At 34.9% G+C, this 17,153-nt stretch overlaps 1 protein-coding gene across 1 annotated transcript in view; it reads right to left on the reverse strand.

The window, feature by feature from the left end:
* Positions 1-3,047: 3,047 nt before the first annotated feature.
* The window catches only part of LOC149083391 (vesicular glutamate transporter 1-like), a 102,017-nt gene continuing 87,911 nt past the window's right edge, over positions 3,048-17,153 (reverse strand). The window contains exons 8-13 of the mRNA XM_089236663.1: positions 14,936-15,072; positions 14,605-14,754; positions 14,377-14,509; positions 13,991-14,101; positions 8,130-8,257; positions 3,048-6,173 (exon numbers count right to left, since the gene is read on the reverse strand). Of these exons, the coding sequence (XP_089092789.1) occupies positions 5,835-6,173; positions 8,130-8,257; positions 13,991-14,101; positions 14,377-14,509; positions 14,605-14,754; positions 14,936-15,072 (998 nt within the window). The 3' untranslated portion in view covers positions 3,048-5,834. The remainder of the gene's footprint in view (positions 6,174-8,129; positions 8,258-13,990; positions 14,102-14,376; positions 14,510-14,604; positions 14,755-14,935; positions 15,073-17,153) is intronic.

Here is a 17,153-nt window from a genome sequence, read left to right on the forward strand (position 1 = left end):
CTCTAAATAAAATATTACGTACAATATTCCATTCAATCAGAGCTCGTTATCAAAATGATTTTCGTTTTAATCTCAGCAAATTACATATGGTTAAAATATTAATGTTTATGCAAAGAAAATCCTTCACGGTTCGAAATTAAAACTGGATCAAACCCGGAAGACAGACGGGGAATTTCCTATCACATTCACAAACCAAAGAAAACCATTTTCCAAAAGCAGTTTCATAACTTCGCTCCCAGATACAATAACTTAAATCGTGATTTAAAAAGTTATAAAAATTTAAACTCCTTCCTTAAATCCATTATCCACTGTATAAATAACCAATAACATTCAACTTTAAATGGAAAATAATTTGCTTCAGGAACTATTTAAAATAATAATAAAATTAAAATTGACACATTAGATTGACACATTGATTGAGAAAACTATATTTAAGGCTACGTTATTCACTCTGCTTTGTATGTGTGTTTGCCACCAACATAAATATTCAATATAGTCTGCCTTGGACGGATCGCACTGATCCCTGAGGCACAACAGTAGTGGACCATGCATGTTGTTCGTATATGTGTTGTGTCGTATTTACTTTGTGGTTTTCATGTATTGTTTATATGAGTGTGTGTGTATTAATAAATTTCAGTTTAAGTTTCAAAATATTCTACTTAACAACTTGGAATTTTCTTTGTTTTCCTCAGGAGAGACAGGGCAACAAGTTCTAATTGGGTTTTTGAGGACAGGGTGTCCGTATGAAGAGTTAATTCTTTTATTTTAATAACTATACAAACCCCCTAGCAACATGAATGACACATCTAAGTTCTAAACCTTATTTCGAAAAACTAAGTTCACATGTTGCTGTTGAAAGAGGCAAAGTTAAGGAAATTACGCTCAACTTTCTATATTCTGGATACATAAAAGGCGTGTTAGCGTGTTATCAACACCTTCTCTGCTCCCACTACTACTACTACTAAACCAGACATGCACCTAGTCCATATTACTGTTCGGAACCTCTAACGAATTGGTACATGTTGGAATGTGCGTGTACGTGTAGTGAAACGTGACGTGAAGTTGGTTTCTGTGTAATGCGTTATGTGTAGTGCTGCCATCTACCACACATTTTCGAACTATGAGTGAAGTGTAATGTTTGACGATTTTACCGTTGTAGGCCTGTTGCTCTCTGCGGCGAGACTTTTTAATGGGGAGATCGGCTTGCATTCACACCTGGAAGTTGGGAACTCTCTGCTCCCACTGATACATTTGCAAAATTTTGTCATATGTTCATCCTTTTATATTTATTTAATATAGTTCTTTTACGAATAACCATTCTTCCCTAAGTGGCGCTTCTTTGGAAGTATATTTTCATCTTTATACAAGGTATATATATATATTCTCATTTCCTTTACAATAGGCACAAATTAAACTGTCAATCGCTTATCAGAACTTGGATTGTGTAATTCGTTTTTTGAACCAATAGAGTATTATTTTTTTATCATTTGGTTTCGAAAGTTTTTGCACATGTTACGTCATAAGGATTCATAGGATTCAAAATTCGGTCAAAGTTAATGAAAATGTTCATTGTGCTTTCTTCAAACCTGTTGTCCAAATTTTCAACCCGATGGTCTAAAAGCTGTTTTTTGCTTTCATGGAATTTTTATCTCAGCTGAGCATTTTTAATTTTTATTTGCCTGTAATACTCATTTCCTTTTTCGCATTGTGAAATGAAGTGTTTCAAACATATCCCAAAGTTGTTATGAAATTTTTCTATTCGGAATTTCATTAATTTCAACCTGTGAATAAAAGTTAAAAAACTAAGGTCTTTTGCTTGAAAAGTAACAGATAGTTTGTCGACCAAGTCCAAAACAACTTTTAAGAAACAAATGCTTGCAACAAAGTTGAACTCAGTTACTGCCTCTAAAAGGCTGGAGGATTTGGTTTCAGCCCACTTTTTAAAAAATAAAGGTAGGTAACAAGCATTATACAGGGATCAGAGCTAAGTTACACATATGCCTGTACAATCAAGTTGGAGCGTCCACACGGCTAACCTCTGAACTCTTCGTATACTATTTATTTCATGTTTATTGTCTTGTACATATATTTTCAAAAAAAAAAAAAAAATCAACCTAAATTTCGAGGAGTATTTTCACCCCCTAAAAACCTTTCGGGAGGTGAAAATGAATTTCAGGGAGTGAAATAAGCATCTAAATGCGTATTGACAAACGCTGGTTCTGCGTATGGCGACGTTTCATTCACTCCAGAGAGAGAATACCCTCTCGCTGCTCACCATTTGCTTTCCGACCCCGCATATGGTGAAAGTTGTTTGTTTTGGCGAGTTCTATCGTCCCTTACATTTCTGACCATTAGTTTAGTTACACTCTGTAGTGTGAGATATACAAATAGGAAGAAGTCATTCAAACTACACTTTTAGATTTCAATCGCATTAACCAACTTCGAATTTTCGATTGTAGAGCATTCGTCGGAAAGTTTTCAGAAAATTCGTTGATTTATAGATATTATGACGCGTTTTTGAAAAAAGGGACGTCCGATTTTGCGAACGGAATTCAAATTTACCTCGAAATCATATTCGGCATTTACAAAGACGTAGCGATTTGGTGGCTTGCTATATTCGCTACTATCAGACACGATAAAACATTTGCGAATATTTAAATCAGATCATTATGTTGTTAGTGAAAATGTTTCATTATTCATGGTTTATGGGTATAAGACTAACAGTTTTCTAAGTTCTAATACCTGAATATACTAAAAAAAATATTCATGAACATGCTGATGTCCATACACACGTCACATTTATACAATACACAGAGGTGAGAACATCGAGATGAAAATATATTTTTTTTTTTTCAAAAATTGCGGGACAAATTCAGATTTTCAAACATTGAACAACACAGATAAGTAGGTATTGTATTGATATAAGCTAACCAAAAAGCTACGTCTAAAATGAAAGAGGAGGCGAAATTGTATTCATATAGACATTCATTTTCATTCATCATATATAACGAATATATAATTTTTGAAATATATATATACTGTTTATTTCAAATAACATATTTATGATACAAAGAAGTGTTCTATAAAAGCAAATAATCTTTTTAATCACTGATTTCATATTTAGATGTTTTTTATTACTATTATTATATTTTTACAATATATTCTTCATGTTCTCTGTTATTGCAGGTTATTGATGAACATACAAGTACATGAAATTATGTGGGAGAGATAATGCTCAGTTTAATTTTACATACATAGATCAAATAAATAATCTTTTATATATATATATATATATACCTAATATATATATTCTATAGCTATAAAAACATAACAAACCAACAACGTTATACCAAACTCACTTCACGTGCATAACAAGAGCACCGGCAAATAAAACCGAATGTACCTTCCACGTAACGTATGTCTTATCTATAATTATTGCAATATTTCTGTGAAATTATAATCATCCGTTAAAAAAATTTAAATTGTGAGAGGATTCGTATAACATACAGACATACACACACACGCACATACACACGAATGATAACAGGCAAAAGGTGTCTCATACTAACGATCAGACTGTTTAACTGTCCCAGAGGAAAAACAGACACATATAAACACGAGAATAAACACCAAAAAACATGGATTATGTATTTTTTTTCACTAGAAATTTTTTTTTCATCAAAAAAGATAAGCATACATGTTTTTTCTTAATAATATTCACTATTTGGTCTAAATTGATGTATTTCTCTAAATTTATTAAAATTTTCGAAAACATTTAACATCACAGACATCACAGTAAAGCACAAATCACAACTTTTTTTCTTTGATAATATCATCGTTATATCGAGATGTTATGACAATTATAACAACTCTTTTATTGTCCAAGATAATAATATTTTACATATATAATTTATATATGTTCACAAACAATGGGCCAAATAAAATCAGATACATAAGTGCGTCTTTTTTTCCAAAAACACAAACACTCATTCTCAATCAAAATAATCATAACATTTTTAGTTCTGTGTAATTGTGCATGTATTCATATTTCTTCCTATCTTTTATTGTTATTGCACCAAGCGTTTGTATTCAACGTATAAAGAAATTCCATAGGGTGACTCACTTGAGTAAACGTTTGTGCAATTGATTTTAATTAACCAAAACGAAAAGCTAGAGCAAATATGACGAAAGTAATTTTTTTTTCACACAACTCCATTCCAGAGATGCACATTATAAGAGGATGTTTGAAAAACTATGCATTTAATATTTGCATAAGGATTATAATTTAAAGTTTCATCATCATCATCACGCTAGCCATATGAAGCCACAGCCGCATTTGTGGTGCTTAGTGGTTGGCATGACTTGCAAACCCCTAATCTGTGGAAGACGGTGGCCCCTTGCAAGGACCACTTGGAATCAGAAACTTTCTAGAACAAATGCATACATCATCTGTTGTGAACTTGTGTGGCTACGAATACCCTGTTATGATTGCAGCTTCGCATGAATCGAAAAATAAATAAATAAAAAACAGACCTTACATAACAAATGGGGTTATCGCTTCCTAAATAAATCATGTCTACCAAATTAATGAAAAAATTAATGGACGTCTTAACACACAAGTTCTGTTGTCGTTTGAATTAAATTACTTGCCAATTACAATTCATATACAATCTGGAACAATTTTCATTGAAATGCCAATCAACACTGAAATTTGTTTTCCAGACGTGTGTTTTCCTGCTACCGTTTTTCTCATCATGACATTAATTTTTCCGTTCTGAGTCATAACGGAAAAGATTTGTCATCGATGAAGTCCATGCAACAAGTTTTCAACCAAGTTTTCAATTACATTAAAAAAATTAAGAAATATTTTTCAATTAAAACTGCACCAGTTTCATAATTTTAGAATAAAACAAAATGCTCGCAAGTTTCCTCTAGATTGTTTAAAACATTTTAGCATCAGTGAAGTACATAATAATCTATAAATAAATTACCGCATGCATAAAATATTTCCAACAGTAAACTAACTTGAATATATCATGTTCACAATTACCCAACGCCATAAAATGATATAATCTAATAATATTAAAAACATTTCATTTTTCATTAAAAAAATACACAAAAAAAGCAAGAATTTTTTTTGTTGCATTCTACAACACTTATGCGATTTCACAAATAAAATAAAACATAGTGATTTCCACCCCACCCCCTGAAAGTTCGATACATTAACGAAGCGTTATTCCAACATACAGATATACATATATTGCTTTGGCTTCGCCTATCAAAAAACTCCTAAAAACGCAAACATAAGTTTTTCTCTTTTTTTTGGCAGGTCACAAATTGCGGAATCACTCTTTTGCTTTCGCTTCAAAATGACATGTTCGAAGTCGACCCCGTAGATTTCGTATTTTTAAAAACAAAATATATTCATAAATCGAAGAAAAAAAAGTAAATATCTTTTAAATTTCTGAATAACATGCAACTCGCATTATTTTCGTGAGAATGAAAATTAATTAAATTAACAAATAAATAATAATTAAATTCAAGAAAATTTCATTGCTCGGAAGATTAAGCATATCCTCTTTCATCTTTTTATGTTTGTTATGAACACAAAATATCTTGGATTACTTCATCAGTATCACAAACTGTCGAAGAAATTTTTCATGCCGTCTTTCTGGATCGCTCTACGTGTAGTATTCTTGTCGTTCATTAAAACAAATTGTTCATCCACGGTGGACGACTTCCAAATCTATGCTGTTGTGTATATAACCCCCTCCCCCATTTAATTTTGAGAATTCAACTTAAGGCCCACGCAAAGTCTTTTCTTATACCAGCTACTAATACTCCCTATCTTCAACTGTACCATGCATGTACCGGTCGGTGGGCTGCTGCTGCACATATTCCTCCTTCGTGTCGTAAATAGGTTGGTCGTATCCTGCCGTAGAACCGTACGATGGTGGTTTGGTTTCGGTGAGCGTTGTTGTAGCTATCCCACCATTCTCGTGTGGACCATCTTTGAATGCATTCTCCAACGGGTTCCACGATGGACCTTCTGGTTCTTCTGGTGGCTCTGCCCACGGTTGCTTTTCACCGGAGGCGAATATTGCGTAGAAAGCGACACCGGAGAAATGAATCATGCTTGCAATGAGAAAGACTTTCTGCCATTCGTCGGCAGTCTGGAAAAAAAAAAAATCGAAAATATCATGGCTATTCGTGAAGGAGTATGATATTTCAGATCAATTAAATAAGGTGCCCATGAACTTTATTTCTTTCTCTAACCCTCAAACTACTCGTGTAGTTGACTCCTGGCCTTAGTTGCTTGCTCAAGCGTTTCCTAGTGATTTTATTCAGCGATATCGTTGCTTTCTTGAGGTTAATCCTATAAAAGAGAGTGGACTCGTCGTCCATCTTTCAGCAAAGAATATGTCTGTCGCTATGATGAGTCTCGGAAATCTTTGAGAAAAAAGCCAGATAAGGCGCAATCGTTGGCTATAGCGATAACACTAACGTCACACTTTTCCTCAAATATGGCGAATGAGTCAGCCTGGTATTCCAAGCAGCTGTATATTTGAGGTGAAATTCTTAAAATAACGTATACATGGTATGAATATGTGTTCTGGTTTTATTTTATTTTATTTTATTGTGTCCCTATTTTCAGACAGCGGGTACGGAATTCCCCCGTTTATTTTGATTCTATTGAATCTATGCAACATCTGAAATTGAGTGCATTCTGTCTTCCACTAAAGTAAAATTGATAAATTCTTAACTGTGACTTAAAAAAAACGAATAGGCAATTTTTCTGCTTGCGCAGAGGAAGAAGTATATCTCCAACTATTTGCGTTGTTAAAGGGTTAAGAAAAGCGAGTGATGAATCAATATGCGTAATCGGATTGTACAGAGGTCGGCGACCAAATTCAATGACTTTTTCACCTACTGAAAAGTGACCTATTTATGATGCAAGACCCTGCAAAAAAAAAAGGAAAAAAATTCCATCTTTCAATAAATTTTCACCAAATGAACGCAAAACTTAGTTCTCGTTTACTCTTTTATGATTCGACCAACTGACACAGGGATCTCGATATACTAGTTCAAAGTCTTTCAAACTTTTCTGTCTTATTTTTTGTTTCGATACCCCTTTGAAAAAATATTTCGATCACCCACTTTGCTGAATGAATCCATACGATTCCAATGTAGTTCCTATAGATAATTTCACTACTCTTAATTTGTTCCATCACCCCTACGGAGCGATATCGTCCAATTCGGAAAATGCTGTACTAGTCGATCGTGATCCACGGTTTTGACAGGCCATCACGTGTTTTACTTATTATGCAATAAAAATTCTTTCAGTGCTTTATTATAAAAATGAATTTAAACTTTCAAACACGTTAAAAACATTTGAATATGAATTTTATTCATCATTGAAGAGTACGGAATTGAAGGATATGCAGGAACTGTATAATATAAAAGATAAATTTGAAAACATATAGCCCAGTGCAAAAACGAAATCAAAATTAAATTTGGAATACTCAGAGCAAGCAAGTCACTGCCTTGCAGACACAATCTTTATGCAAGACGGAGCTCCTCCCCACATATCAGTGTGTGTTAAGAATGTTCTTAGAACACATTTAACAGAAGAACGTGTCATCAGTCGGCACTTCCCTAGTCTATGGCCTTTCCTATCTCCGGATCTTAATTCATGCGATTTTTGGCTTTGGGGGCATTTGAAACTTCTGGTGACAAACTTCTGGTCGTGGCAATCCAAAAACTTCACCTGATCTTGAAGGCATTTCATAGCTCGTGCGGAACATTTCCCCGCATACACTTCGGTCAGTTGTGAAATTTTGCAATTTCACATGGTATCTGAAAATGATGGCCATCATGTGGAACATGTTTTGTTGCAGTAACAATTGTTAAAAGTGTAAACGTTTGCCAACGTGTCATTCCTTAATAAAACACCCTTCTGGTGGCGACATGTGCAACTACCCCCCCCCCCTCCAAAACAAATTCCCATCACTTCATGAAGTCCTCCACAGAATTTCATAATTTTCTGATGACTGGTTTCACCTGTAGGCTACTTTAAAATAGGGTCTTTTAATTATGGACGCCATGTATATTAAATTTATATGACTCACCTGATGAATGGTAATCGTTTCGACGACGATGGGGCATATCATTCCAGAGAGAGTTCCAAAGCCGTTAGACATACCCATCAAAATACTTGCGTATCTCGGGGCTATATCCAGGTGATTAACATTGAAACCTATCGATCGTAACAAGGTAATGATTGAGAAAAATCTTTTTTATCCATGAAATGAAAAAACTCATATAACAGTAATAATAATCAAACAAAATGAATATAGTACTAAATCAGTACTTTTTATACCAAATCTGATAAAATAAATTTCAATCTTAATTCATGGGAAACCATGAAGAATAGAAATTGAGATATACTGGTGATTAAAGTTCACAGCACTTCACGGAATACCTCTCTCGGCAGAGGACCAATCTAATATATCTGTAGTATATTTTTTTTTTTTCTTGATGATGTGGCACATGTCTTTTGGCAAACTGGGGCTTTGACTGTCGCGCCCGCATGTGGCTCCTCGGGTGGGGGGGGGGGGGCGGACCGTTCGGGGGTGCGGGGGGTTGCAGGGAGGGCGGGAATGGGTGTCGACGGTCGGGTGGCTTCGTGCGTGGTCGGGAGTGGTGCGTCGGTTGGGGCCCTTGTTGCGAGGCGTCCGTGTTTTTCTTGGTGGGGGTGGTGTCCCCGTCCTGTGGAGAGTTCTCTCTCGTGTCCGCGGTGGAGGTTCGTCAGGATGGTCGGGAGTCTCCCTTCGCGGGGCGTGTTGGGGCATTGTGGGCCGCGTCGGCGGGGCTGAGGGGGGATTGCGCCCGCGGTGCTGTCCTGGCTTGTCGAGCGGTGATGTGCCCTGGTATAGGGGGTTTGGTGTGGGGGTGTGGATGTTGGTCCCGGCCCGCTTGAGTTTTTTTTCGGCACGCCCACGATCTCACGATCAATGAGCTTATATCGCAAAAGCGACAGAGTCTGGGCGTGCTCGGTTCTATATTATACTACTATACTATACTGGTGATTTATAACAAACTAAATAGTATTAAAATTTAGGATCAGTTTTGAACATTTTATTAACGAATTATATATCTTTTATGGGTTTTTATGGATTTATTCTCCGAATTTGGATTATGTAATTCGGCTTCATAATCTTCGAATTGTCCCATAAATAGAAAAAGATGTTATTTTCTCAACAACTTAGCCTTACAGCACATAAAAAGAAAACCCCGCATTTTTTTTTATTCACAACAACAAACACAAGAATATACTTATATTTTCACAAGACCAGACATAAAACATATATAATCTCCCTAGAAAGAGATATAGTATATAAAATACTTTCTTTTTCCGGAAATTAATGTTGACGTGTGTGAACTTTGGAAAGAAAAATTTGTTGGCAAGCGCACTGAACAATATACTGCAGAGACACAACTATTTCTTTCCTTACTATAACGCGCACAATAGTGGGATGTGCTGATTAGAGACATAATAGCCTCTCTTAACTCAGCCATAGGCATTCAGGGAGAAACAGCAGACAGAAATGTCTCTCCTTCTTTCTTTCAATTCCTGAACGTACAGACGTGAAATATCTGGTATCTTTGTAAATGGAAGAATTATATCTGTACTTTTTTAGTCATCTTTCCAGACTCTTTATTTGGTAACCCTGTGAACGAATCTGTTTTTTTTCTTTTCCTTTACCTAGGTATTGTCTTTTCTTTCTTTCCTCCCCCTTGATCAAACCGTAGCAAAACCTGTTTCTTTCATCTTTAAACCCTTCATTGCTTGTATGCTAACAATAATTTGTCTTTTTTTGTGATTTATCTCTGTTAGTTCAACTGCCCATCACTCAAATATGTTGCCAAAAGCATGTACGTAAAGAGATTGAAGAGAGAGAGATAACTCTCTCCCTCTCTACTGTTCTACCCGGAGGCCTGCCGCTGACTCAGTCAGAACAAAGTCTTCATTCAGCGCATGCCTTTACTGTGCGTGTTATAATAAGGAAAGATATAGTTGTGCCTTTGTGTATATTGTTTAGTACGCCTGCCACTGTGTTGTCCAAATGGTTATAGTGACGGACTCGCATCGCGAAGGCCCGGTTTCAAACCTCACCGGTACCACAGTGGTGGTCGGCTGAAGTTTGTTTTCTGAGGTTCCTATCTTCGGGGCACGAATGTGAGCCGATCTCTTCGTTAAAGAGTCTCGCCTCAGAGAGCAATAGGCTTACAACGGTATAGATTTTTAATCATTACCCTTCGCTTACTATTTGAAATATAGATGGCGGCACTGAAAAATCAGACACAACACTAGATACGCTCTCAGATTGTTAGGCACTTCCACACACGCACACTTCCGGCACAATTTTCTCGGTAGTAAATTGTCCATGGCGATAGGACTGGAGTTGTTTTTGGTTTGAAAGAAAAGAAAAAAAGAAAGCGTGCTCTTGCCCGGATTGCAAGAGGACCAGCGTTGGATTTCCGACGGAGGCAAGAAACTGTTCTTTCCAAAGTTTATCTCGGTCTTTAATATCCATTAAGTCTTTTTCTTTGATGTATTGTTATCCCATACGTGTTAATGACTTTTTAGTCATCTTTCGAGACTCTTCGTTTGGTAACCCTGTGAATGAAAGTTTTATTTTCCTTTATATATACCTCAGTATTATATATTTTTTTCTTTTCTGCCTTGCCCGAAATGCTATGCATCGCATCGTTTTCCGCATTGTTCATTTTACAGCATATACTTTAATTATATATTTTTTAATTTTATATACTTTAAAAAAATAAGTATTTACCCAACTTCATATCTTCTTTTCGTGGCAGAATAAGAGGTGAAGATATTTAGTCTACATATATTTTCGATTTCTTTTGGAAATCAAAAAAAAGGGGGCGGGAGAGAGGAAACAAGATTTTTGTATCAGGAATAAATGGAATTGAAAAAAGAAGTAATAAAACGACTTTTGCATATTTATTTCTTTTCGGCAACGTTCAGTGAAAAATTCCTTTAAGGAATAAGTTAGTAGAAAATGTTGCGAACAGAAAGAAATAGAAATACTCAAGTCATCAATCTTCTCCAAGAGGAAATACGTTTTCATGGACTTTTTTTTTCTAGTTTCCTTCTTCCTCTCTATAAGATGTACCTATATTTTCTTATGTTGTGCTGCAACAAGTTTCTTCAATTCACTTCACCAATTTTCTTGAAAGAGGGAGAGAGAGAGTTACCTCTCCCTAAAAAAGGAGCTAAAATGTTGCTTTTCCCTAGACTACAGCAGCAGCAAAGTTATATTACTTTCCTATTTTGTTTTGTTTTTTGACATACAAAGCTTCCGTTAAATGAAATACTAGCTACTGGTTTTTCCCACTTCTTTTTTCTTATTTTCATCTTTTTCCACTTTTTCATTTCTCGAAATGTTAGATCGAAGCGATGAAATTGTTTTTAACTTAGATTGTTTTTTGGAAAAATGCCACTGAAAATTCTGGAAAACAAAAATGAACGCGGCTTCTTATTTTATGTTTTGTGAAATTTTCTCATCGTTATTATCCTGCTTTTGTATATTAAAGGATGAATTTTCCGTTTTATAATGGCACTGCATGAAATACTGACCGTCATCATAATCTTTTGCATATGTGCAAAAAAACCTTTACGTTCATTACTGCAGCTAGTTTGAAGCAGAGAGCAACAGGCCTACAACGATAAAAATCTTCAAACATTGAACTTCACTCATAGTTCAAAAAAATGTGGTAGATGGCAGCACTATAACAAGCATTACACAGAAACAAGCTTTACGTTAGGTTCATAACACAGACATGCACATTCCCAACATGTACCAATTCGTTAGAAATTCCACACAGGAATATGGACGAGGTACATGTGTGGTTTAGTAGTAGTAGTAGCCAGTTTGAACGAAAAAATTCAAAATCACCTTCGCACGTGAGGTGAGGCAAAACTCTTTTCATTTCATATTTTGAATTTGCTGGTAGATGTTCCAATTGACGGCGGAAACCCTTTGTTTGCTGCAGAGCATGTGTGGCCGTGAGTTCGTTAATTTGTTAAAATGTTTTGTTTGAATTTTTTTTTTACTTTGAAATTTGCAACTCGATTTTTTTTTACTATGGTTTGATTTAAAAAGAAGGCAGTTATCTATTTGAAAAATATAATATTACTTCAATTCAAGGGGTAGTAGGGATATAGGAGTAGGATCCACCAATTCAATATAGGCTTGAAGGACATTTGCTCCTCACTTGGGGTCACGTTCTTGGAGCTTCCCGCATTTACCGATAGGTGGCTTCCATCTAAATAAGAGGGGGTTTACGATAGTCTTAGGTCAGGTTTTTTACTCCCAGACCACGTAGTCGGGAATGCGGGTTAGTTAATGATAATCGCAACAGTACTGACGGGGAATTACCCACCTCTGACTTGGATGGCTTCTCGATTGACACTAAATCACCGGGCAAATTAAAATGTGCGTTAATAAATGCCAGGTGCTTGGGTAATAAGAAAGATTTTTTAGAAACTATGATAGTTGTGGAGGGCTTGGATCTTATAGCCATTACAGAATCTTGGGCAAACGATGGGGATGAATCTTTCTTACACATCTCAGGATACGATACTTTTTTGAGAAATAGATCTGATAGGAAAGGGGGTGGAGTGTTGATATACGTGAAATCCTGTTTGAAGGCTAGAGAGTGTATCGTGCAGAGAAGTGATATTGAAACCATATGGGTAGAACTTGAGAACAAAAGACGTCATAAACTTATTGTTGGGGTTTGTTACAATCCACCGAATAGGGATCAAAACTACATCGCCAAATTGCATGATGAAATTTCCTACATGTGTAAGCGAAAGAGGGTTCTCATACTAGGGGATTTCAATTGCCCAGGTATTGATTGGGAGACTTTGCTCTCCTTTAATAAGATCCTGTGTAAGCAGTACAATTACAAATACAAATACAACGCCAGAACAGGCAAAATGCCCAACGAGGTGGCTGAGAAAAAGATGCCCATAAAAATATGGATGTCACATATTTCAAAAATACAGCAACCCAATTAAAAAGATATTATATTAGATTTATTATATTAAAAAGAATTATAAGATCATACAACATGATCCAAATACATTTTTGAAATGATTTTTTCGTCTTTCAATACGAGTCATTAACTATTAAAAAAATTATCAGCTCAAAAAAAAATTTGGGTATTTAAGAGTTGATTCACGGTCAATGTATTTTGAAAATTAAAATTATTAATTTTATAATTTATTCTTTCATTATGTGGAGTGAATGTAAATCATTAACCAAGTCCAGGTTTGAAATACAGTATGAAGTTCACGTGATTGTGATATTATGATGCGGTAAATGACTCCGTAAACTGGACGGCTTTTATGTAAAAGTAACCAAGCACCATTTTTAACATTTTTGAGAAATACCGGCATCTGAACTATTGAAAGAGGTGGGACTTTTTATTTCAATAGTTGTATTTTTTTCTATATTAATTAGCACATATGACATGTTAATATTCAATTACCTATTGTCAAACTTTACTTGGTTCTATGAGGGGAGGGGAATATTAATGGTATGTGTAACAGTCAAACAGCTTAATATGTACCTAAAGTGATAGTAATGCTTTTTTCACAAAAAGAGTCATTATTATTTTTAAAATTCAAGATAACTTTAAATAGCTTTTTCTAAGTTTTGAATTAATGGCGCTTGGTTCCTTTTATATAAAAGCAGTCAAACTGATAATTCGATATTGAGAATCAAAGTTTTGTTTTAAATTTTTAGATGAATATCAACACAGGCGTATTCCATATGTGCGTCCGTGTACTTAGAAAAATGCGGAAAAATTAAACGAAATGATTAAATAGAAATTTTAAGGAAGAATGTTAGCGTGCTTAGTTTTTAATATAAATACTGGCATATAGTATATTTACCAGATATTGCAAATCCACTGAAACCGACAGCAAGAATCAAGGCCATGATAGCCACAGAGGTGCTTCTTGTGTATCCCACAACGAGAAGAAAAATTGCTTCCATGCCGAAACCTTTCAACCGGGAAAAAAAGAACAAAAACTGACTTATGCTGAACTAACACGTATTCCTTTATTAAAACATTAAGATGCTAAAATATATTTGTTGTGAGTTCTGCCTTAAACTTTTACTGAGTATTTATATGATCTTGTTACTTTTTCTCTCAAATTGACATCATAAATTAATTTTTTTTCTTTCCTTTGAATAAAGTACTTGGTTTATTATTTAGCATAATTTATGACTGCGTTTTTATTGTGGTCAAGTTAAGAAAGTGAAAAACAGAAATCACCTCCGCAGTTGAATATCTTTCTAACAGAAGTTGTGCTGAGGTATTCTTTTCGACGCAGCATGTCGGCTAGGTGTCCTCCGACCGGCACAATCATCGTCATAAGTAAATGAGGCAGTGCTCCGACTAAGCCTGACTACATTTAATGTGATAAATGTTAAGCAAACATAAATAATGGAATAGGTTTAATTGATATCTCACTTTTGTTCTCCGATCGAAAAAAAAAATTACCTCATCGATATTGAAATCGAAGACTTTATTGAAGTATGTTGGTTGTGAGATCAGCAACATGTAGAACGTCCAACTCCTGCAGAAATTGGCCACGATAATGGCATGGACTGGCAAAGAGGTGAATATCTGTTTCCAAGGTGTCGTCTTTAGCTGTTTATATCAGAAGATGGTTATAGAAAATAGAGTTATTTTTTTTTTAAATAAGGAAACTAAGTCCTAAATATTTGCCAAAAAAAGAATCCTAGATCACTTTGATGTTTTATCTGTGATTGGTTTCACAAGGATTTCTTTTATTAATTATTGATAATTAATTCCTCATCAACTTACTTACCGTTGGGACGGTGTTTGCAACGTTTCCCAAACTGTTTTCTATGTAAATGAGCTCTTCTTCAGAAATAGTTGGATGCTTAGAGGGCCTTTCGAATGACAGCCAGAGCCAAAAAACATACCACACTATACCTGCACAACCTGAAAATAACATAGAATTGGTAAAAAATGTTTTTTATTGTGTTGTATTATCCTATTACGGCTATTGTTTTAATTTCTTTTAACACTTATTTAACTTTTTATCATCAAGATTATTACGAGATGGATAACTAAAAATTATATATATATATATATATATATATAATGGTAATATATTCTTTTATATCCCTTTCAGACCTAGTACTAGGGGGGGGGGGGAGATTTTTCTCGTGGTAGATATTATTTTTTAACCTCGGGTACTTCAGCCTTCTCTTTTAACCCTTAGGCTGCGGGAATAGCAGGAGAAACGATTCTCTCACAGCGGCGGCGTAAAAAAATTTCCCTTTTTTCCAGTTGTCTTTAGTATGTGATAGAGAGATGGTACTAAAACGCATACGTTGCGAATGCAGTGAAACCTATCTAAGACGGACACTATGAGACCCGAACCTATCTTTGACGGAATCAAAAAATAGTCTTTTCATTGATTAATGCTTTTATGTGGACCTTTATAAAACGGAAACCTGTCTAAAATAGAATATTATTTCAGTCACTTGACGTTCCGTTTCGTATGATATAATCGAAAAAGGTGCGATACAAACAGGAGAATGAACCCACAATCACCGACAAAATACCTATTGGAGAAAGGTAAGCATTCTACCACTACCCAACAACGTACACCCGTCCTATATTCTACAAGCAAACCTGTTAGAAAATAGAGAAATAATAAAAAAAATAGAAAAACTAGAGAATATATATGCTACGTGATCTATACGTCACTTCAAGAACTTCGTGTTAAAAAGAAAAAATTCAGATCATCGCAGGATGATTGAGCAGGCTACAACGCTCATCATCTGTGGATGATGGGAGCATTCTAAGAGTTAACGATAACATATACATATACTCCTTGAAGGCAGGGTTGAACTCCTGGACGTTAAAAATAGAATATCTAAAGTGAGAAAATGCAACCCTTTACATTTGGACTTACAGGGTCTAACAGAGATAAAAGGCATTATTCATTTAGAGCCATAATTCATTTAGAATTTTCATTTAGGGAGTTTACGATTTTGGGTGAAGAAAAATCGAAGAGGATTCGTTTCCCGATCATCAAATTGCTTTTTTGCACTGTTCATTTAATGCTCAAGACCTTCAATTCAAAGTAGAATCCAAACAACTACTCAAATATTTCTGTGCTGGTTTACTAACACACCCTGGCCTATCAAGCCTGATGTTTAAAATTAATTTCTTTAGATGTGATAAAAATGTGATTTTATGTAATAATAATGCGTTAGCTCTATAGAAAGAACCTGTTGAATGTATCTGAAAAAAAAAATGGAACCGGAAAATCTTCAAAATAAAAGGAATGGAACAATAATGGACTAATAACTTTGATTTATAAACATGAAAATAACATGGAATTGATAAAACTATTTCTTTAATCTGTTATATTATCTAATTAAAGATATTATTTTAATCTCTGTGAACACATGTTCAGCTATCTTGTCATATAGGTCATTATGTGAGATCAATTACAAAAAGTAATATGGCTTTATAATACAGGGTAGACGAGAAGTTCTGGTCACATTTTCGAAGTACTGTAATAGCAAGCAAACTAATTGACATGAAAGAAAAGATGCGGTTTGCCCTACAATACTTATCAAGACCTAAAGTTTTGTTTTTGATAAATTAAAAAAAGTTCAAATTTCACTCACACGTATCGCTGTAAAACGAAAAACTCGACATAACACATAAAATGTAACACAAAAAGTACATATTTAATGATTATGACAGTTTGTGTTACATAAAACTATCACATTATAATATGATCGCCCAATTTTTGCTCGATCTACATCTGAACGGGTGAAAGGGTGCTCATGTTGAAGTATGGTAGTTTTATGTAACACAAATTGTCATAAACATACATCAATTTTGCACTGTTTGTGTCGATTTTATGTGTTATATCGAGTTTTACAGTGTGTACTGTTTTACTGTTCACCTGTGAGTGAAATTAAAACTTTTTTAATTGATCAAAATAAAAACTCAAGGCCACAATAAGTATTTCAATTGCAAACCGCACCTTTTTTCGT

This window comes from Pholcus phalangioides, unplaced genomic scaffold, assembly GCF_987345545.1.
Source record: "Pholcus phalangioides strain wild (caught in Gottingen) unplaced genomic scaffold, Ppha-v1.0 ptg000009l_1, whole genome shotgun sequence".
In the NCBI taxonomy this organism is placed as follows: Eukaryota; Metazoa; Arthropoda; class Arachnida; order Araneae; family Pholcidae; genus Pholcus; species Pholcus phalangioides.